The sequence below is a fragment of the Salmo trutta genome, chromosome 27, assembly GCF_901001165.1.
Source record: "Salmo trutta chromosome 27, fSalTru1.1, whole genome shotgun sequence".
NCBI lineage: Eukaryota > Metazoa > Chordata > Actinopteri > Salmoniformes > Salmonidae > Salmo > Salmo trutta.
In genome coordinates, this window is record NC_042983.1 from 40,872,836 (window position 1) to 40,896,921 (window position 24,086).

Below are 24,086 nucleotides of genomic sequence, written 5' to 3' on the forward strand. Positions count from 1 at the left end.
GGGCGATTTAGAAATCCCGGCCGGACGTATTTTTTAGGTCCAAAAAGATGTCCGGGAAAAAGAGGACATATGGTCACCCTAAGTTAGTAGTATTAGTAGTGTAATACCCTTGTTTGAACTAGGTATTGAGTTTGTTCTTGTTAAAACCAAGTAGTGAGTTTATAATTAATTGGTATTATATTTAAAAGGGGATTGAATTGCTCCTAAATTGTAATGTTGTTAATGCATTTCTTTTTGAATAAATATTGATTTAATGTATAAGTGAATAGTTTGGTTTACTTTTAAATGTAAGTTTTGACCAATAGGGTCGCTCGTTAAGCTGTGGCCAATGGGAGAGTTGACCTGCTTAACGGCAGGCCTGAGGGGAAAAGAGAGGGAGAGAGACGTTGGGAGAACGGATGGATTTTTACATTACGACCGTTGGTGAAGAAAAATGATGAAAGAAGACGACAAAACTAGAACAAAACACATACCTACTAAGACATGAAGGGAAATACCCATTTTATTTTATAAGAGTTGTTATAATTTTGTTAAGACTTACTAAAGACTGAAGCTACCGTCTCATCGTGGAGGTATTTGCTAGCCTTGAGGTTAGCCTAGCATCGTGTGACACCGAGAGAGAATCGCTTGGGAAAGCTGAACGAGTTCATGTTGCCATGGGGATATCGGTTACTGCTAAGGAGGACTGTCTGCATTGGTAGCTGTGCTGCTGTGGACTTTGTGAGGAAACCTGCATGGAACTGCCATACTTCACTGAGGGAATATCTACTAAGTAGTGAGTAACTACAACGGTGAGGTGCTTCTGGACTTTATGTGTGTCGTCGGTTTTATTTGACCTCCAAAGCGCGCCAACGGGTTAATTAATCAAACTTGAATTAATTTGGACACGGGTTGTGCACAACTTCATTGGGGTTTATTATTTTAATGTTGTGCATATTATTATTATTTTATTGATTTTGATGTTGTGCTATGAAAATGTAATAATACACATATTGAACCTTATGTATGTTGTCTTGGTGGAGTCATTTATTGTTTCAATTGAATTTAATGCATGGGATAGTTTATCCAGATACAATAACAGAAACCTATAATCATTTCATCTGAAGTTAATACCCTATTGTCATAACCCTAGATAGTTTACAATAGGATATCTTATTGGAGATGTCCTTCTCACCTAACATCCCATGCTGTTGAGATACTCTACATAAGTTAATATGTATGAGCTGGTGAGAGGGTTACAGTAGTAAGTAGTAGCAGTAGTAGTTATAGTATTAGTAGTTGGTAGTAGTTGTAGTAGTTAGTAGTAGTTAGTGGTAGTAGTAGTACTGTAGTAGTTGTAAGTAGCAGCAGTAGTAGTAGTTGTAGTAGTTAGTAGTAGTATTAGGTAAAGAGAGAGACCAGCTCAGTGTTGACAGCTCAATGTTCACAGCTAAGTGTTGAGAGATCAGTGTTGATAGCTCAGTGTTGACAGCTCAGTGTTGACAGCTCAGCTCTGTACTGTAGAGAATCATCCAAGACAAACAATGTCCAAACACTGATGTCTTACAAAGTTACATTTCTTTATTTCAACAATATCAGTCTCATGTGGTATCAGAGTTCTATTGGGATAGATTGTAACTCAATATTAGGAAGGTGTTCTTAATGTTTTGTGCACTCAGTGTATATTTAAAGTTTCAACATGAAACATACAATATGATTGATTAAGAACAGAAAGTAGTGTGTGGTAAATACAGTATGGTTCTCTCTGTTCAATAGTAGACCTCCTCAAACACTGAGTAAAAGTCTCACTCAGATCTTTAGAGTTCTCAGTCTCTGACTCCGCCCGCTGACCCCCGACAACCCTCTCCATTCTAAAAGGCTGCAGGCCAATAATCTACGTTGGTTTGGAATTCTGTCTCATCAATATCTTTACAGACCTCCCTCCCCTCCTTCTCTAGACACTGTAGACTGGACCAGACATTATTCTGACCTGTTTTCCCCATGACCATGGTCCCTCACCACGGTACAGTGGACAGTAGACCTGGTCTGGTTCTACACATAGACGGTGATGGTGAATCATATCAGATTGTGGAGAAGCCAACTTGATGAGTTTCTCCTGACCCAGCCCAACGTCCCTATCAGTGCCCTCTGACCTCTCCCCTCTCGTTCCAGTCTCTTCTGCAACACTGAGTGAGCTTCCCTGACTTCTTTCAAGTTCTGTCTTAGTCTCTCCATGTCTCCATCCTTCTCGTTCATCTGTCTATTCTTCTCCTCCATCTGTCTGCTGAACTCTCTCTGCATCTTTGTCTGTGAGATCATGATGTTCCTCTGTAACTCAGGTAGGACTATCTTCATCAGGTTTCTCTCTGCTTCAACTCTGGCCTCTCCTTCATAGTTCTCCATCATCTCCTCTATCTCCTGTCTGTGTCTCTCCTCCATCTCCCTCCTCTCATTCTCTCTCTTCTCTCTAAATCTCTCCAGCTTTCTCTCCATCTCCTCCCTTCTATCAGACTCCCTCTTCAGCTCCCTCTCCAGCTCTCTTTTCTTCTCCTCATCCCTCTCTTCTTTCACCTGTCTCTCCAGTTCACTGGTTCTTTCACTGAGTGTTCTGATATCTCCCTCATGTTCCTGGATCACTCCCTCTATCTTTATCAGAGAGTCCTGCAACTCCTTCTCAAGCCTCTCTCTCATGTCTCTCTCCTCCCTCTGTTTCCTCTCTTCTCTCTCTCTCTGGATCTTTCTCTCCATCTCTCTAACCTGGGTCTCTGCCTCCTGGTAGGTCTGACTGCTGTAGAATATCTCTCTGTTTCCTGCCACCATCTCCTCTACCTGCTCCAGCAGCTCTGATACCTGAGTGCCATGGGCCCTGTCCTTAATGTTGAGGACGTGGTACCTGCTCCCACATTTCTCTACAAGCTGCTGGAGGTCCTGACTTCCTGCTTGGAGAAACTCCTCAATGCTCTGCTCTTTCAGGCCATCATCATGGGTGAATAGAATCACAGTGTGTTCCCAACAACCCTCCCCAAACATCTCCTCTATTCTCTCCAGCACCCCTCTCTCCTCCCCCTTAGAGGGCTCCACTGGTATGACCAGGAGGAAGGCGTGGGGTCCCGGGGCAGACAGACGGACACAGAGCCCCACATCCTGTCTCATCTCCTCCAGAGAGAATCCAGGACAGAACCAGTCTGGAGTGTCCACCAGCACCAGCCGTCTCCCACACACGTCCCCCTCTCTCCTCTTACTCCTCTGGGTCACTGCAGAGGGGCTGGCCTGGGCCCCAAACTCCTCTCTGCCCAGGATGGTGTTTCCTGCTGCACTCCTCCCAGCCCCAGTCCTCCCCAGCAGCACCAGTCTCAGCTCAGACACACTGGGAGACACTGGGGAGTCTGGACTGCTGCTCTCTCCTCCCACTGCAACACAACACACAGCACTGATCAACACACTGACTCTCTGGAGGATGTACAACAGTGTCAAATATAATATAATCTACATCCATAACTCACTATGTGGAGGAATAAACTCCATGCTGTTTCTCCTCCTCAGTGGAAGTGTGGGGTCTGTATCTGAGGTCTCTCCTCCCACTGTAACACAACATAGAGAACTGGTCAACATACTGACTCATCAGAGACACATTTAAAACATAGTATAAACAAACTACAAATACATTACACATCATAGTGAAATATAGATTATTGGAGAAAATAGAGAATATCAAGATTGATGACAGTTTGAGACAACATGTATAACTCACTAAGTGAAGGATGGTCCACTATAGACTAGAAACAGTAGGAGATAACAGGACAATATTGATAACTCACTAAGTGAAGGATGGTCCACTATAGACTAGAAACAGTAGGAGACAACAGTACAATATTGATAACTCACTAAGTGGAGGATGGTCCACTATAGACTAGAAACAGTAGGAGATAACAGGACAATATTGATAACTCACTAAGTGGAGGATGGTCCACTATAGACTAGAAACAGTAGGAGATAACAGGACAATATTGATAACTCACTAAGTGAAGGATGGTCCACTATAGACTAGAAACAGTAGGAGATAACAGGACAATATTGATAACTCACTAAGTGGAGGATGGTTCACTATAGACTAGAAACAGTAGGAGATAACAGGACAATATTGATAACTCACTAAGTGGAGGATGGTCCACTATAGACTAGAAACAGTAAGAGAAAACAGTACAATATTGATAACTCACTAAGTGAAGGATGGTCCACTATAGACTAGAAACAGTAGGAGACAACAGTACAATATTGATAACTCACTAAGTGAAGGATGGTCCACTATAGACTAGAAACAGTAGGAGACAACAGTACAATATTGATAACTCACTAAGTGGAGGATGGTCCACTATAGACTAGAAACAGTAGGAGATAACAGGACAATATTGATAACTCACTAAGTGAAGGATGGTCCACTATAGACTAGAAACAGTAGGAGATAACAGTACAATATTGATAACTCACTAAGTGGAGGATGGTCCACTATAGACTAGAAACAGTAGGAGATAACAGGACAATATTGATAACTCACTAAGTGAAGGATGGTCCACTATAGACTAGAAACAGTAGGAGATAACAGGACAATATTGATAACTCACTGTCTGGAGGAAGCTCCTTGCTGCGTCTCCTCCTGACTGGGAGTATGGAACCTGTATCTGACGTCTCTCCATGTTCTAAAATAATAGAACAACCATTTAGAATGGGAACATTTACCTCAGTGACACATGAAGGCACATAGACCTACTGAAGGGGAGTTCTGGGTTTCTATTGAAATGTTAAGTATCACATATCTCACTCACCAGTCATCTGGGCTGAGATCTCTCTTCTCAGTCTCTCTACCTCAGTCTTCACATCACATATCTGTTGAGCTGAAATAACAAAGGAGGACTAGGATCTGAATTCTGTGTTAAAGACTTTAGACAGAAATATGATGCAGAGGGAAAGTATGAAGTGATGGACAACAATATTCACAACTCAGTGGAGAGTCGACAATAACCTGAGAATTGAGGAAAGTACAGAAGACTAAATGTATTAATGGTGTGAATAATCTCACCCAGTTCAGCATTTTCATTGTTGACATCCTCCACCTGTTTGTCTCTTTCATTTAACTGCTTCTCTCTCTCCTCTAGAAGGTTCTCTCTCTCTTCTACTTCCTGCCTCCTCTCTTTTAGTTCATTATCTTTTCCCTCCAGCTGTTTGTCTCTCTCTTCCAGCTGTTTGTCTCTCTCTTCCAGTAGTCTGTCCTTCTCTCCCAGTCTGTGGTTGCTGTCCTCCAGTTGAAGGTCTTTGTCCTGCAGTAGGACTCTGAAGTTCTCTACTTGGCTGTTCTTGTCCTGCAGGTTCTTTCTCAGTGCCTCTAGTTGAATGTCTCTCTCCTTTAGTTGCTTGTCTTTCTCTTTCAGTTGGTTTTCTTTCTCTTCTAATAGTTTCTCCCTCTGTCCCATTATCTGGTTCTTCTCCTCCAGGAGTCTCTCTTTCTCTCTCACTTCCTGGGTCATATCATCCAGTTGTGTGTCTTTCTCCTCTAGTTGTTTCATCATCTCCTGTCTTAAAATCTCTTTTAATTCTTTTTCCATCTTCAACTCTGAGAGAGAGCAATTAACATATTTAATTGGTTATTTGAATAAGTAATATATTAATTAATTCAATAGTATGCCTATAAAGACATTATCATTTGATGGAGGTGGTACAATTATTTGTAATTATTTCCTACAGTCAACAGTTATCTGAGCTGAACCAATCATCAACTGGTCTATTGACTATTTGATACATTACAAATGAATTAGTCTGAATAACTGAATGACATCACTCATGTTCCCTGATTCAATCCTCTCTCCTCCAGACTCTCTCATACTTACCAAGCTCACCAGCTGATGCCTCCTTCTTCAGCTTGTCCTCCTGGGTCTCATATTGTAAACACTCTGATACTGATCCTATGGTGTAAAACAGAGAGGTGAGTTCTGTGTGATAGACTACATCACTATATACAGAACAAACAGGACCAATCACATTTCTCCTGTCACTCAAGCCTCCCTCATGTAGGGACTGTGGGCACCAATGAGATCTGGTTAACTTCATAAATAATGTTGTTTTGTTATTGGCCTATCTCTGATCAAATGATTATGTTCATTGTTAGTGATAAGCAGCATTGGGCTCTATGGCAGATACAGGATATTGTGTCAGGAGGCAGGGTTCTATGGAATATACATTCAGTAGAATTTGAAGAACATCTGACATCATAATCCAACCTACCTTGAGAACATTTGGGGAGAGTATTGATAAATGTAAAGAAACTGATTTAATTTGTAGTCTTGAAGAAGACACACTGCTGTTCACAAGGCCTGTAGTTTTTATAGTATCAGATTAACACTCTGGTCTGTTCTTTGTCTTGTGTTATTGGTTGTCAATAAACAAAACAGACAAATAAGTAATTACTCACGGTATTCTGATCATCCATTATCCAAGATGGAGAGTCATGAATAATGATCATGTAAAACAGAATGTATTAGTTATTATCATTACCTTCAAATCACCATCTGTCACATGATCCTCTCAAATACCATAGTGATGTGATATACATCAGAGGGGTATGAGTGTTCATCACATTCATTACTAATGACAATCAAGGGACGTGACAGTAATGTTGGAATGGTTCTAATGCTTTAGGACAAGCTCAAAGCTTAGAGTGATGGTAATATGCATTGTAACTAGTTGATATTCAGAATGAATCTAGTCTATTCATCTGTAACTCCTACTATGAACTCCTACCTACATGAGAAAGTAGAATTGTTCTGTACAGGGAAAGAGACTGGTTGTTATTGTTGTTTATGTGTTTAGAAACATTACTGGAGTTCTAGAACACTTACCTCCTCTGACCCTTAAACTCACTGCAGCCTCCTCCTTCTGTTCTCCATGGATGACCTGACATATGTAGACTCCTCTATCTGACCTCCTGAAGTCTCTCAGCCTCAGAGACACGTTGCCTCTCTCCAGCTCCTGGGTGATCAGACTCACTCTGCCCTCATAGCCACTCCTCTCTGTCACCTGGCCATTCTTATACAGGTAAATACACTCTGTCTCTTTAAACCACCTGATCGTCATGGCAACAGCACTGGTGTCAGGTGAGAGGTGACAGGGGAGGGTGACCTCTTCACCAACATCAGCCTCCACATAGTCTTCTGAGGTGAGTTTAAACTGAGCTGTTCAGAAAGAGAGAACATTTTATGTTTAATGACATCATCTGTGTCAGGAACACAAATACTCTCAGTACATTTATAAACACAGCTGAATGAAAAACTACAATAGACATACAACAACCAGGACCATGTCAATTCTAAAATACAACACACACAATCCCAGACAGACATATTCATTTGAAGGAAAGTATATATGTCATAGAAGAATGTGATGCTACAATCTAGAATGATATTATCCCATTTGTTCCCACATCTTTCCCAGACATGCCACTATGCAAATCTTATGCCACTAGTAAGCCTGACATGTCATCCATTTTGATTATTTATTTAAAAGTATGTTTTATTGTTGGTCACAATTGTGACAGAGTGCTCTGTCTATAATAACATGAACAGATATTTACCCCTATTCCTCAACCTCAATATCTATATACCTCAGCCCACTTACCCACACACCTAAACTCAATGACCCCCACACCCCAGCCCTGTTACCCCCATGCCCTAACCCTGACACCCACATGCCAATACCCTCAAATATAAACAATCATGTACAGATACAGGCATATCCTGGCCCTAAATGACCTGTGTGTTACTCAAGACCCCAGTTCCTTTGTCAATACACCTCATCCCTGTTACTTTCCTATCTCAGCCCTGTTACCCACTTTCCTTAGGCCTGTATTCCCCAAGTCACCAACAGTAACCTATATCCAGCTATTCGCTGCACACCCCAACCCTGTTATCAGCATGTTTTAGTCCTGTGACATCTGACCTGTATACACTAATCATTTCATAGATAAACTAATATTACAGTGGTATAACACATGTGCCCCAGCCCCAATCTCTTTTTTATACCACAAACGTACCACTTTATAGCACTTAAGAGCATTGGGCCAGTAACCCCTTAGGCAACTTGGAAAACATTAGTTGATCTGCCCTTGAGCAAGGCACTTAATCCTAATTGCTCTGAATACATATTTTATTTATTTAACGAGTCAAGTCAGTTAAGAACCAATTCTTATTTAGAATGACAGCCTACCACGGACGACGCTGACTTGTTCAGGGGAAGAACAACAGACTTTTACCTTGTCAGCTCGGGGATTCAGCAACCTTTCAGTTACTGGCCCAACACTCTAACCACTAGGCTACCAGCCACCTCTACACTCTAACCACTAGGCCACCTGCCACCTCGACACTCTAACCACTAGGCTACCTGCCACCTCTACACTCTAACCACTAGGCTACTTGCCACCTCTACACTCTAACCACTAGGCTACCTGCCACCTCTACACTCTAACCACTAGGCTACCTGCCACCTCTACACTCTAACCACTAGGCTACCTGCCACCTCTACACTCTAACCACTAGGCTACCTGCCACCTCTACACTCTAACCACTAGGCTACCTGCCACCTCTACACTCTAACCACTAGGCTACCTGCCACCTCTACACTCTAACCACTAGGCTACCTGCCACCTCTACACTCTAACCACTAGGCTACCTGCCTCCTCTACACTCTAACCACTAGGCTACCTGCCACCTCTACACTCTAACCACTAGGCTACCTGCCACCTCTACACTCTAACCACTAGGCTACCTGCCACCTCTACACTCTAACCACTAGGCTACCTGCCACCGCTACACTCTAACCACTAGGCTACCTGCCTCCTCTACACTCTAACCACTAGGCTACCTGCCTCCTCTACACTCTAACCACTAGGCTACCTGCCTCCTCTACACTCTAACCACTAGGCTACCTGCCACCTCTACACTCTAACCACTAGGCTACCTGCCCTCCTCTACACTCTAACCACTAGGCTACCTCCCACCTCTACACTCTAACCACTAGGCTACCTGCCACCTCTACACTCTAACCACTAGGCTACCTGCCACCTCTACACTCTAACCACTAGGCTACCTGCCACCTCTACACTCTAACCACTAGGCTACATGCCACCTCTACACTCTAACCACTAGGCTACCTGCCACCTCTACACTCTAACCACTAGGCTACATGCCACCTCTACACTCTAACCACTAGGCTACCTGCCACCTCTACACTCTAACCACTAGGCTACCTGCCACCTCTACACTCTAACCACTAGGCTACCTGCCTCCTCTACACTCTAACCACTAGGCTACCTGCCACCTCTACACTCTAACCACTAGGCTACCTGCCACCTCTACACTCTAACCACTAGGCTACCTGCCACCTCTACACTCTAACCACTAGGCTACCTGCCGCCCCTCATGTTACAAACACATTTCATCCAGACACACATTTACACATAAAGAGAAATAAAACCACAAACAGATTTCATTTTCAATAGTTGGTTTAGTTCTGTTCTCCCAGATACATGAAAGAAAAGTTAATCATTAATTATAGCATGTTGACTTACTATGAACTCTGGACTCTGCCATTTTAACTGCAATAAAAAGAGAAAACATTCATATTTACATCATTACCATTCATCAAATTCTCTCTTTTGCTCAATCACACAGATACAAACATCACTTCCTCTTTCTCCAGTCCTCATTGTTTTAAAACAGGACTGTTGTGTCTAGTTTGGAAAGTAAAATATACTGAGATCTCCTCTTACCTTTACTGGTCTTCACGTCCTCCACTTCACATTCAAAATAGTTGATTTAAATCCATAACCACTCTAATAGTCACTATATGTGTATATCTACACGTTTTTTACAGAACAATCTACACCTCAGGTCTATACTGAGACACAACTTTCACCTTCACCTTTGCACAGGTACTTGGAGTAAACTCCTCCCCCCAGCCTCTCTGGTTATTAGAAAACCCAGTCACAAAGTCTAAATTGTCTACAGGACTATCGTAAAATGTCATGAAAAGAAAAATATACATTTCTGATCTTAATTTAAGTTAAAGGTTAGGCATAAGGTTAGCAGAGTGGGTTAGGGTTAAAATCAGAATTTAAGAATGTAACTCAGTTGGTAGAGCATAGTGCTTGCAATGCCAGAGTTGTGGTGTCGATTACTGAAAAAAGTATGAAAATGAATGACTCACTACAGAGCGTCTGGTAAAATGTAGAAATGGTCAGGGTTTGTGACTTTGTTAATTAGTGACCAACATTAGAGGGTTTATGCTGTCATACAGCATGGTGCTGTCTTCTATCATCATATTTTAGTTAATCATCTCTAAAGTTCTGAAAACTGTTTCAATTCAAATCAGAAGACCGATCCAGCCAGCAGATGGTAGTGATGTTCTTTAATTATAGTCATATTATCCTGAGCTGTAAAGATTTAACAGTGCCGATCAATATTAGCTTCTCTTATCTCTTTGGACCCATTCACATGAGTAAATGAGTGAAATTGCTTCCATGACAAATATTCTCAATGCTTTTCCATCCCCTCCTAACAAAATAAATGTAGCTGACTGGTGGTCATTTACTCTCTGAGAAGAGAGTATCATTACCACCTGCTGGTCAATGTTGGGAACTGCGGTGAATTTACAAATCAGAAAGTCAGACATACCATATAGGGGGCTGGGAGTAAAGGCTGAGTTTGGGTTAGGCTGTGGAGGGGACAGGGCTGGGGGTAAAGGCTGAGTTTGGGTTAGGGTGTGCAGGGGACAGGGCTGGGGGTAAAGGCTGAGTTTGGGTTAGGGTGTGCAGGGAACAGGGCTGGGGGTAAAGGCTGAGTTTGGGTTAGGGTGTGCAGGAGACAGGGCTGAGGGTAAAGGCTGAGTTTGGGTTAGGGTGTGCAGGGGACAGGGCTGAGGGTAAAGGCTGAGTTTGGGTTAGGGTGTGCAGGAGACAGGGCTGGAGGTAAAGGCTAAGTTTGGGTTAGGGTGTGCAGGGGACAGGGCTGAGGGTAAAGGCTGAGTTTGGGTTAGGGTGTGCATGGGACAGGGCTGGGAGTAAAGGCTAAGTTTGGGTTAGGGTGTGCAGGGGACAGGGCTGAGGGTAAAGGCTGAGTTTGGGTTAGGGTGTGCAGGAGACAGGGCTGGGAGTAAAGGCTGAGTTTGGGTTAGGGTGTGCATGGGACAGGGCTGAGGGTAAAGGCTGAGTTTGGGTTAGGGTGTGCAGGAGACAGAGCTGGGAGTAGAGGCGGTAAGTATGGGAGGCTGAGTTAAGGCGTCTGCATGCTTCCCAGCCAAAACAATTCTGAAGAGTTCTTCCATATTTATGATTCTAGTGGCTTCCTTTCCTCTTGACCATAACCACTGCTCAAGCCTGAAGCGGGGTTGTTTCGGACGTATACAGTCCACATTCGAAGTTCCCAAACGGCCAAAACATTAAATGAGATCCAGGGATATGGTGCAACAAAAAGGTTTATTCTTCTTATATCGAACAAAATAATGATTCTCCAATCAACTTAAAGCAGAGATTACTTGATGTGAAAAACACATAATATGACCTGTTTGTCTGGTCAAAAGACTATACCACTCCCACATCTAGCTAGGACTCCCCCTCCCCCGAAGGCCCAACTTCCTGTCTTTATCCTGTCACTAACACACTGACCACAGTACAATGAATGGGCAAGAGGGGGAGCTAAAAACTAAGGTACACTTATAACAAAGGAATATATCGCAATCAGGTCAATTTAAATCATAAAGGTACCTGATATTTCATCATATACATTCATATTTCATATATTTACACACACGTACATGAAGCTCTGTTTGTTCTGTCTTTTACACAAATATGTCCACATCGGCTCTAACATACCGGGCCCTAATTATTAACTGCACTGAATACATAACAGTTACTTAATATTCAGAAAATAGAGACACAAAACATTCTATACCAGAGCACTATTACAGTTCATAGCTACACTACCGTTCAAAAGTTTGGGGTCACTTAGAAATGTCCTTGTTTTTGAAAGAAAAGCACATTTTTGTCCATTCAAATAACATCAAATTGATCAGAAATACAGTGTAGTCATTGTTAATGTTGTAAATAACTATTGTAGCTGGAAACAGCTGATTTTTAATGGAATATCTACATAGGTGTACAGAGGCCCAATATCAGCAACCATCATTCCTGTGTTCCAATCGCACATTGTGTTAGCTAATCCAAGTTCATCATTTTAAAAAGGCTAATTAATCATTAGGAAACCCTTTTGCAATTATGTTAGCACAGCTGAAAACTGTTGTTCTGATTAAAGAAGCAGTAAAACTGGCCTTATTTAGACTAGTTGAGTATCTGGAGTATTAGCATTTGTGGGTTCGATTACAGGCTCAAAATGGCCAGAAACAAAGAATTTCTTCTGAAACTCTTCAGTCTATTCTGGTTCTGAGAAATTAAGGCTATTCCATGTGAGAACTTGCCAAGAAGCTGAAGATCTCGTACAACGCTGTGTACTTCACAGAACAGCGTAAACTGTCTCTAACCAGAATAGAAAGAGAGGGAGGCCCCGGTGCACAACTGAGCAAGAGGACAAGTACATTAGTGTCTAGCTTGAGAAACAGACACCACACAAGTCCTCAACTGGCAGCTTCACCCCACCTTCAGGGGAGGGGGAGTCCTAGCTAGACGCAGGAGTGGTATTGTCTTTTGACCAGACAAACAAACAGGTACTTTTATGTATTTTTCATGTCAAGTAATCTATGTTTTAAATTAATTGGAGAATCATTTTTTTGTTCGATATAAGAAGAATAAATATTTTTGTTGCACCATATCCCTGGATCTCAATGAATGTTTTGGCCGTTTGGAACTTCGTATGTGGACTGTATGCGTCCCAAACAACCCCACGTCAGGCTTGGGCAGTGGTTATGCTCAAGAGGAAATGAAACCACTACAATTGTCATACATATGGAAGTACTCTTCAGATTTTTGGGGGGCTGGGAAGCATGCAGATTTGCAAAGAAAAAGCCATATCGCTGTCCAGTGTCTGTGTTCTTTTGCCCATCTTAATCTTTTATTTTTATTGGCCACTCTAAGATATGGCTTTTTCTTTGCAACTCTGCCTAGAAGGCCAGCATCCCGGGGTCGCCTCTTCACTGTTGATGTTGAGACTGGTGTTTTGCGGGTACCATTTAATGAAACTGCCAGTTGAGGACATTTCTAAGTGACCCCAAACTTTTGAACGGTAGTGTATATACAAATATACAAGAGTCCACTGATCTCAGTCTCAGAGTTCAAGTGTTCAACATCCAAAAATGTCAAGAGTTTGAGGTCCAGAAATGTAAGAGTATGACATCCAAGAATCAGAGGTGCATTTGACTCAAAGATGGATCACTGTGTGTGTGTCTCACTCAGCTGCCTCCATGAGCAGACAGAGTTTATTGATAGGTCTCTGTAAGATGTTAATCTTGGTCTTTAACCATGACGCTTTGGACAAGACCTTTTGACCAATGGAAAAGCCTCCACATGACCCATTAGCCAAGAGTTCCTTGGGGTGATGTCATCGACGATGACCACAAGGTCACCAGGATTGAGGTTTCTCTTAGGTTTTGTTCCACTTGTTCCACTCCTGCATAAGTGGAAGATACTCCTTTATCCATCTCTTCCAGAAGAGGTCAGTGATATATTGTACTTGCTTCCATCTCCATCATGAGAATAGATCTCCTCTCTGGAATAGTCCGGGTGGCAGAACTGGCTTTGTTTTCAGATGAAGCAGATGGTTCCTCTCTGGCATAGTCCGGGTGGCAGGACTGGCTTTGATTTCAGATGAAGCAGATGGTTCCCCGTCTGCAAAGCCTCATCATCCAGTACTTGGTCTTTAGGGACTGAATAGAGGATATTTTTCCACCAGTTAGATCAACCTCTCCCATACCCCCCCCCCCCCCCATGAATGACCATGTCACTCCTTCCTTCAGTAATTAATTTTGAATATTGTGTTCCAGCTCTTTCAGAGCTTCTCCTAGCTCTCTTTGTGTTCTGACAAGTGTTACTGGGCCCCTTCGACAGATGAACCTGCGCAGGGAACTGATGCAGGAATCAGTATCCAGATAACTAGCAACTTCTAGATGGACAGCTCGATTCACAAGGCAAGTAAAGATCACACCATACCGCTTCACATGAACGCGGCCTCGCTTCACCTCTATGGGGCCGAAGTAATCTATGCCCACATGGGTGAATGGCGGCAAATCAGGTGACACCCGATCTTGTGGAATGTCAGCCATCTTCTGTTCTCCAGCTCTAGTTTGCATCTGCCTGCAGAAGACACAGCTCTTAAGGATCTTCCCTGCTAAGGAGTTGGCACAGGTTATCCAATATCGCTGGTGAAGTCTGGAAAGCATGTGACCTCTCCCAGAGTGGCTAACCTGCTCATGGATGTGGAGTAAGATCAGTCTGGAGATGTGGGAGTCTTTGGGCAGGATCATAAGATTCTTTAGGTCCGTAGGCATAGCAGCTATGCTTTATCTTCCTCCCACTCTCACGCTTTTCCAAACATCAGTTTGAACTTGTCAATTTGTTCCTTCAGTGAGTTTGTCAAACTCTGATCTGATCCTGGATCAGTTTGTGAGAACTGGCATTTCTGGCTTAACTGTAGAAGAAGTCTCTTCTGTTTCAGCATCCAGGCTTCAGCTTTCTTCAATCTGTTCCATGTTGTATAGTACTACGTTTTCTGGCAGACTCTTTTCATCCACACTTGTACTATTCACGATGATGTCCTTTCTCAACTCTGGATCATCCGGAGGGATGGAGCCAAGCTCCTCGGGTACTTTGTGTTTCTGCTTTCTTCAGGATTTCTGGTCCTTTGAGCCATCTCTTAGAGTTCAGGAAAGTTTCAGCATGTAACCCTCGAGGCGTCGTCGGCTGGGTTGTGTTGGGAGTTCAAATACCTCCACTGTGTTGCTTTCGACAGGTCACGGATCACAGTAACCCTATTAGCCACAAAGATATGGAATCTCTTGGTATCGTTGCGTATGTATTTTAGCACAGACTGGCTGTCTGTCCAGAAAGTTGACTCCTCAAGTTCAATCTGGAGCTCCAACCTTAAGATCCTGCCCACTGGCACCTCCAATGTTGCTGCAGCAACTACCAGTCTGGGGATTTTCATCTGCTTGAGTGTTGTCACTCTTGATTTCCCCAGTATGAATGGGATGTGGACCTTTTTCATACCGTTTGTGAACCTAAGGTAACTTGCCGTGCCATAACCTTGTTCACTTGCATCACCGAAGTGATATAGCTGTGCGGTCTTGACTTGACCAAAGTTCTCAGGCATCATACACCTGTCAATCTGGAAACAGGACAGCTGGTCCAGCTCAGAGCAATTTCTTCCATGAAATAGAGTGTTCTTTGGGGATGACTTGGTCCCATCCACACTTTAGCTTGCAGAACAAAGACCTCTTGATCTTAGAAACTCAACCTTGGATTTGTGAGGCTGTGCCTTCACCTGTTGGCAGTCGACCAATAAATTCTCAACAGCACAACATACACAAGATACTGGAGCATCAGAAGGGCATGTGCCTGGTCTTTTTACTTTGAATGTTTGTTCTTTTAAACGTTTTTCAGAGTCGGAATCTGACACTACATCTATTGCAGTGTCAAAGCTGCTTCCCCTACTCTTGGACTTGAACTGCTGTTTAGAGTCTGCTGCTGTTTTGTTTTTTAAAAACCTTTTGTTGGACAGGGGATATTGAATATCTCCAAACGGATCCTGCAATATTTTGGCCTGTTTTTCCATGAACGTTACAAGGTCACTGAACTGGGCTCTCAGGTGGCTTCTCTCTAAAATATCACATGCTGCAGACCTCCAGTTTTCCATTAGTTTATAGGGAAGATTTGACATGATCAACTTTATGTCGGAGGGAAGATTAAGCTCTTCCATGTTCTGTAGGTCTTGCATAGTGTTACAGCAACCTTTAAGAGCAGCAACCTGTCCATCATCTGGTTTGATGTTTGTCCAAACTTTTTCCATGTAAGCAGTGGTGACTTTGATTTCATTGCCAAAGTGTTCCTTTAACAACCTCTTAGCCTCCACGTTGTCTCTTCTGGCTTCCATATGCAGACAACTATGGACCAGATCCTTGGTGCTGACCAGAGGTGTACTGTTCCAGGTAATAGAGCCTATCCTGGTGACTGCTGACCAGAGGTGTACTGTTCCAGGTAATAGAGCCTATCCTGGTGACTGCTGACCAGAGGTGTACTGTTCCAGGTAATAGAGCCTATCCTGATGGCTGCTGACCAGAGGTGTACTGTTCCAGGTAATAGAGCCTATCCTGGTGGCTGCTGGTCTTCTCTTCTATGCCATGCACAAATGCACGCATGAATGGCCGGAAGTTTAGAGGAACACCATCAAACATCTCCCTAACAGGGAGTGTAGCCTGTTTGTGCTGTAGTACAAGGAGGTAAGCAATTTCCTTCTGCCTTTGCATGACGGTAGAGAGGTTATCATGGCTGGTATTATGGCTGATACCCATAGTGTTGATTCTGTGTTGACTGCTAGACCTTGCTGTTGGCTGCTGAGCGGTTTGGTTTATGACTGTTTTCTGAATAGGTTTTGATGGCTTTGTTGTCGGTTGTTGTAAAACCCTTTGTAGTGGGGTCTTTTGAACTGCACCTAATGCTGCAAACTCAACAGGTGATGGTTCAGGTTCCTCATAGACCTCTGGTTCCTGTTTCTCAAAGTAGGAGTTCATTCCATCTTGTTGGCTTAGTAAGTGGGCTGCCACGGCATGGGATTGAGAAGTTGACTCAACACGCTCCAGGACCTTCAGACTGGCATTATATGCTGCCATGTCCGTTTCCAGTTCAATTTTTTCCATTCTAACATTCAGTTGAGCTTTCTCCAGGTCCAATGCATGCTTGTCCTGTAATGATGCTTGGCGAGCTAGTAGAGCTGCTCATTCTGCCTCAGCTTTTAGGCGTGCAGACGACACTGAGGATGATGTAGCCTTAGAATACTTTGTTTTACTTTATATTTTTGACACATTGGAAGTTCTGTCATGTGGTTCAATGAGCATTTGTGGCTCAACTTCAGCATTTTTTCATATTTCCACCTCTTTCAGGAAATGTTCATAAGTCCTTATTCTTGGTTGATAATAGTTAATGCTCTCATTTTCCTGTTCCTCCTCTGTGACTAGCTCTAGAACAGATTCATGAGCATTCTGAAAGTCATTTTCCTGTTCCTCCTCTGCGACCAGCTCTAGAACAGATTCATGAGCATTCTGAAAGTCATTTTCCTGTTCCTCCTCTGCGACCAGCTCTAGAACAGATTCATGAGCATTCTGAAAGTCATTTTCCTGTTCCTCCTCTGTGATTAGCTCTAGCATGGATTCATGAGCATTCTGAAAGTCATTGAGAACAGCATCAAATGCTTCAAGACCCTCATTCACAGTTTCAACATTTCCTCCATCAACAAGAAGGACTTTTATTTAATTCATTGTGCGTGTCCACTCTCCAAGTTTGCCTCTCCGGGCTGCGTAGAGTGAATTTAAAATGCTCCTCTGCCCTCTCCAGTGAGGTCTTATTTGGGATTTCATCCTCCATCATTCACTTTTAATTTACGATGACACGGTTTTAGATTTGATTGTTAAACGCAATGCCCCTTTAGACCTCCATTAATGCTTTAAAAACACAGTCATCCATTTCAGCATATTGACCCATTTTGCATTGAACATGTGGAAGTTCGGCATTTTAGATGCGTTTAAAACATTTCATCCCATTATAGGTTTTGTCCCCTTTAATGAAGTTTAAACAGACAGTATCTTTAGATGCTTTGGTTACGTTACGTTGACGCATTGTATTTCCACATTATACCTAATAATAGACATCTGACTAGGCTACATTGTTGCATTGGATCTCAGTGTTTCCCAAACTCAAACTTCTTCATTGTTTTCACAGCGCTGTATTTTGAATTCCATTCCCAAGTTTATCAAACATTCCAATTATAAGCACATTTGCGCTTCCATAATATGCTTGATCAAATTATGGCATAAGGGGGCGACAAGCGGATAAGAGGCAATCCGTAATTTAGATGAAGACATTAATGAGCGAGCTAGGACGGACATAGTCAATATATAAAATGGCGCCGATAGAGAGGACAGCCGTGCTTCTAACCCTGAGGCAACTTTACAGTGTTATTTCTTACATTGTTAGCCCAGACATTTTAGTGTGTTATTACATACAGCCATGAAGAAGAAGAGCGGGGGTGAATGTTTCATGATTAACTACACGTGGTGTGATTGTGAAAACATAAAGGAACTCAAGTCTGAGGTCGACCAAGTGAGGGGGGACGTCCCCCAGAGAAGGGCTCCAACCCCCGCCCACAGCAACCAGGGGGCGCCAATACATACACCCGGCTCCGTGCCCCAAGGAGAAGAGGGGAGAGGGCCCAATGAGGGCCACCAGGGGGCGCCACTACATTCAGCCAGCTCCCTATTCCAGCTGTAGAGAGAAATAGTAATGGCATATTTTTTTAGGCACTAATTCCACCATGATTCGTTCAACAGCCTATGGGGTAATGAATGCCATTTTTTGTGGTTATTTTTTGTTATTGCCGAAAATGTGTTATTTGGTAAATACAGGCTGAGGAAATGTTATCCACTTTGTTCTGAGATAATCTTCATCAGCTTAAGTCACATTTTGTGATTATTTTAAGCATTTCTGCACATAAAGCACATAAAGGCTTCATAAATCATAAAGGTCATGTTATAAGACTGATATTATCTCATTGAAGGAAACCTATCAGATCTCCTCAGTCCGTCTTAACTTCAGACCTTATTTTTGGTGTTTTGTCATATTTCTACCATTATTACATTTACATTTTAGTAATTTAGCAGACGGTCTGGTAATATTTTACTAAATACATATACTGGGACATCTTTTAACACTTTCCTCACACTTACACACATTTTCAGTCTTTATTAGTCTGAAAAATCTATTCAGTTCCTCCACATTGAAATGAATGGCGGCCAACTTGAAAATAGGCTGCTGTGACTGATTTTACACTGAATCCATGATGACTCTATGAAACCTTTCCAATGGGTCTCATTGTTCTGTGGGAAGTTTGTTGTAGTTATCATCTATGGTACGATGTGATAATAAAGCACATCCCAATGCTGCCCATTCTGTCTCATCAATATACCCCAAAATGCATACAGGTATGACTTCTGACCCCCCCCCCCCCCCCCCAAGGTGGACCCATGGAGATGTCATTAACATTACAATTATTTTATACTTAATTTCATACTTTATACCTTATTTCATACCTCAAGGTAATAACATATCAATTGCCTTATTTTGCAAAGATTGTTCCCTGATAATACATTCATTTCTATTTTCTGGATATTAACAGTTTTGCTTCTAAAGTAACAAGCTATAAATCCATGTGAAAACAAATCCCCTCCATTGTGTGTTCATTATTTTATAGTAACAATATGTTCCTCCAGCCTTTGTCTTGAATAGTGATTTCCTACTCATTCTAATGACACTATACATCCAGGAGATGGGAGTGTTTTGACTAAAGTACCTACTTTTCCAAAACCCCTCTGTGATTATTAGATGAATGTATGAATAGTCACTACTCTTTCCAAGCCACAAATCCTGGAGGAAAGGACCTGGGTCATTCTAAAAACCATTTATTCTGGAACAGAGTAATAAATCAAATCAAGCTTTATTTACATAGCACATTTCCAACATGAATGCGACACAATGATCTTCACTGGAAAAAACTATTAAAATAAAAACGGAAATATTTACACAAGAAACAGAAGAATAACACTTTTAAACTAAAAGACTAAAAAGCACGCTAAGGAAAAGCAAAGCTAAAAAGGTGTGTTTTAAGATCCCTTTTAAATATGTCCACAGTTTCAGACCTCCTCAGGTTCTCTGGCAGGCTATTCCAGAGGCTGGGGGCATAATAACTAAAGGCTGCCTCTCCATGTCTCTTGGTCCTAGGCTTCAGGATAGTTAAAAGGCCAGTTTCAGGCCTCCTCAGGTTCTCTGGCAGGCTATTCCAGAGGCTGGGGGCATAATAACTAAAGGCTGCATCTCCATGCCTCTTGGTCCTAGACTTCAGGATAGTTAAAAGGCCAGTTCCAGAGGACCTGAGGGACATACTGGGTACATAACTTAAAAGCATGTCTGACATGTGTTGAGGTGCACTATGGAAGCCGTTTGGGTCTTTGCTTGTTAAAAAGATACACGTCAAATAACATTATGTAAACTATATGCAAATGTTGGCCAATCACAAATAAGGCGCATGTGAAGCCAGCTATATGAAAAACATCTCATTCATCATCACCAACAAACGACTAAATCATGTCGAACCTTGAAAACATGAGAGAAGCTTTTTAAGTTTTACCAGCCAAGTGCAACCACCTTTACAACCAGCCCAGGAGGATCAGGTGGTTCAAAGGTAGGATTCATTCTGGTAGGTTAGGTAATACCTGGCAAAAGTCAACATTAACCAGTACAACTACCTAGTAACGTTAACACATAACGCTCCCCTGTCTATTATTAGCCTATCTAGCTAGCTATGTTATCGTTTTTTATTTTACAGTATGTCTGTTCCAGTAAACTAGGCCTGTCTATTATTAGCCTATCTAGCTAGCTATGTTATCGTTTCTTATTTTACAGTATGTCCCTTCCAGTAAACTAGGACTTTCTATTGATATTGTGTTGTGTTATGATGTTGACATTTTCTTCAAATATCGCTTGAACATGAAGCGTCATTGGACTGGACTGAACAAACTAATGTTAGCTAGCTAACGATAGCAGCAGCTACCGTGGGGGGGTGTGAGTCTGGGCCCAGTCGATTAGGCTCAGTGTCATTATTGTAACTTTTATAACGTTTACACATGTCAGATATCAGTCGTTCAGGAGACAGAATAATGCTGGAATCCAAAGGTGTCAACCCGGGAGAAGCAGGCTGATAACTATGAGGGTTTGTCTGATCTCTGAGCCTAACATCCAGCAGCTGAACAGGATAGGTACATTTTCCCTTTCTCCATGCAGTCAGTACATGAGGACACAGTGCAGTTCACAGTGCTTGCTTTGTAAGTAAGCTAGGTGTGAATCTATCTTGTGATTTAACAGACTTATTGAAGGTTATTTTACTGATTTAAATATCATGGACAGTAAACCTGTTTTATTACAAATAAGTCATTTAGCAGACACTCTTATCCAGAGCGACTTACAGTAGTGAATGCATACATTTCAATTCATTTCATACATTTTTTTTTCTTCCATACTGGCACCCCGTGGGAATCGAACCCACAACCCTGGCGGTGCAAACACAGCGCTACCAACTGAGCCACAGGGAGGCTAGGATACTATTCATTAGATTTAAATCATGTTTCCATATCTCAGTATCTTTAGTATCCTGTGAGGCAGATCAAGTTGCCCTATGGTCAGGAGGAGAGCAGCTTGTTGAAGGTTTTGGGGGAAACATTCCCCCAGATGAATGTAAATGTAGAGGCCTTTAAGACAGACAGGAGGAGGAGAGTCATTCTCCTGCAGCTGGACAGCATGTGTCCAGCAGCAATCAAATCAGCTGGACTATGGAGGTCTGCCCTGTACTTAAGATTGAAGGTATTTGATAGTTTGTGTGTCAGGAAGGGGAAGTAGATTGAGATTTATTATGTCATGTGATACATTTTTTTGTTTACATTTTTTTTATTTTACCTTTAACTAGGCAAGTCACCCTTCGGTTACTAGTCCAACGCTCTAACCACTAGGCTACCCTGCCTTCCCATAAATGGCAGTGGTAATGAATTAATTTTAAAATAAACTGGATTTCCCTCTGTATACAAACGTTATACAGTAATTGATCAACTGGTGATTTCTTGTATTTTAATGTTAAAGGAAACTGTAAGGGAGGACAGAACCTCGGAGACAGAGACTCCACCTATGGAGACAGGCCTCCCTGTTGACTCACCACAAGCTTCAATGACACTAGAGGTTTGGAACGTTAAATGACCTTTTCCACTTTTAGCATCAAATTATAAAGTATAATATTAGTTCTAGGATTCTCATTGTAACTTAACAATCAGAATGTCTTTATTTATTACTGTATCTGTATTGATTTCAGTCTCTAGAGGAAATGTGGGAGATACGACGTCTCCAAGACGAGGCCTACCATCTCTCTCTGTCTGCAGACCAGGAGAAAGTATGTATATAATATAGCTTAGTAAATCTGTTCAGATCACACATCATCGGCATTCCAACAGGAAACACTTACTTTTTCATACATAAAACATATGAATTCAATACTTATTTTTGCCACAGGACATGAAACTTCGTCGTTTTGAGGAGTGGGAGAGCAGGTGGAGGAAGGTAAGGGATTTCACCAAGTTGATATCATCTGTATATTATGTAAGAGATAAACACAGACGTTCTGTACATTACCTTGGAAATAATGGACGACGCAGTGGGACCCGAGTCCCTTTGCGGAGTTCATTTTCCCAAGGTTGTAACGGTCGTCGTATGAAAGGGACCAAGGCGCAGCGGGTTGAGAGCTCATCTTAACTTTTATTGTGACCACGACTAATAAACAAAACAATAACCTAAAGAACAGTCTTGCAGGCTAAACACAGCAGTGCAAAGAACAACCTCCCACCCAAACCCAAACAAAACACACCCCTCTATATAGGACCTTCAATCAGAGGCAACAAGGAGCAGCTGCCTCCAATTGAAGGCCAAATCAATAAACTAAACAGAACTAAAAAGACTAGACTAAAACATAGAAATATACTAACATAGAACATAGCCCAAAAACCCCAGAACACATGAATCAAACACCCCTCTTACATAAATACATATACCATAAATACAAACAAATACCCCCTGCCACGTCCTGACCAAACTACAATAAACAATAACCCCTTATACTGGTCAGGACGTGACAAAGGTAATGTACAGAAACTAGGCGTTTATCCTACTTATACTACAGTTACCAAGACAATAATACTATAGCACACATTTATGGGCAGAAATGCTGCTGCTGCTGCTACTGCTACTATGCACTGGCTTCTTTCTCCCAGCACCACCCCAGCCTCCACCTGTTAGGTTCTGTGTTCCTGCCAGGGGCATTGGTATAGCTTACCACACTCACTGCCTGGAGGCTATTTTATATTGACGCTTTTGTTGGTCAATTTCTTCAACAGATGATCAGGTCTATATAATTATCAAACATACATTAGTAATGGAAAGGAAACACAGACTCTTTGTTTAAGTATTAAAATTCTCCTTTAGTAATACAGTTGTAGGCAGAAGTTGGTACAGAGTACAGTAAATGATAGCTCTCCCCAGGTTCTGCAAAATGTCTAAGACATCCTGTAACTCATATAGCCTCCCCAGTCCCCCTCGCATGACTTTCCCTGGCAACAACATTTAAATAAATCTAACCTCCCCTTCAAATCAAAATCAAATCAAATGTATTTATATAGCCCTTCTTACATCAGCTGATATTCTCAAAGTGCGTACAGAAACCCAGCCTAAAACCCCAAACAGCAAGCAATGCAGGTGTAGAAGCACGGTGTCTAGGAAAAACTCCCTAGAAAGGCCAAAACCTAGGAAGAAACCTAGAGAGGAACCAGGCTATAAGGGGTGGCCAGTCCTCTTCTGGCTGTGCCGGGGTGGAGATTATGACAGAACATGGCCAAGATGTTCAAATGTTCATAAATGACCAGCATGGTCAAATAATAATAATCATAGTAGTTGTCGAGGGTGCAACAAGTCAGCAACTCAAGAGTAAGTGTCAGTTGGCTTTTTCATAGCCGATCTTTGAGAGTATCTCTACCGCTCCTGCTGTCTCTAGAGAGTTGAAAACAGCAGGTCTGGGACAGGTAGCACGTCCGGTGAACAGGTCAGGGTTCCAGCAGGTCTGGGACAGCAGGTCTGGGACAGGTAGCACCTCCGGCGAACAGGTCAGGGTTCCATAGCCGCAGGCAGAACAGTTGGACACTGGAGCAGCAGCACGGCCAGGTGGACTGGGGACAGCAAGGAGTCATCATTCCAGGTAGTCCTG

The 24,086-nt window shown here is 42.3% G+C and overlaps 1 protein-coding gene across 1 annotated transcript; it reads right to left on the reverse strand.

Moving 5' to 3' along the window:
- Window positions 1–1,538: 1,538 nt before the first annotated feature.
- On the reverse strand, window positions 1,539–9,912 carry LOC115165105 (calponin homology domain-containing protein DDB_G0272472). The gene is made up of 9 exons (XM_029718139.1): window positions 9,794–9,912; window positions 9,593–9,619; window positions 6,835–7,202; window positions 5,862–6,105; window positions 5,057–5,587; window positions 4,803–4,871; window positions 4,602–4,676; window positions 3,483–3,560; window positions 1,539–3,389 (listed from the first exon to the last, which is right to left on the reverse strand). Exons 2-9 carry the CDS (start codon window positions 9,612–9,614, stop codon window positions 2,056–2,058), a joined length of 2,721 nt encoding a protein of 906 aa, XP_029573999.1. The 5' UTR covers window positions 9,615–9,619; window positions 9,794–9,912; the 3' UTR covers window positions 1,539–2,055.
- Between the last annotated feature and the right edge of the window lie 14,174 nt (window positions 9,913–24,086).

Excerpts from the sequence above, each read along its gene's own strand:
- LOC115165105 (XM_029718139.1), bottom strand. The coding sequence starts at position 9,614 with ATGGCAGAGTCCAGAGTTCATA. Across the intron at positions 7,203-9,592 it reads GGCAGAGTCCAGAGTTCATA|CTCAGTTTAAACTCACCTCA; the intron begins GTAAGTCAACAT and ends CTTTCTGAACAG. Across the intron at positions 6,106-6,834 it reads CTCCAGTAATGTTTCTAAAC|GCCAATAACAAAACAACATT; the intron begins ACATAAACAACA and ends GATCAGAGATAG.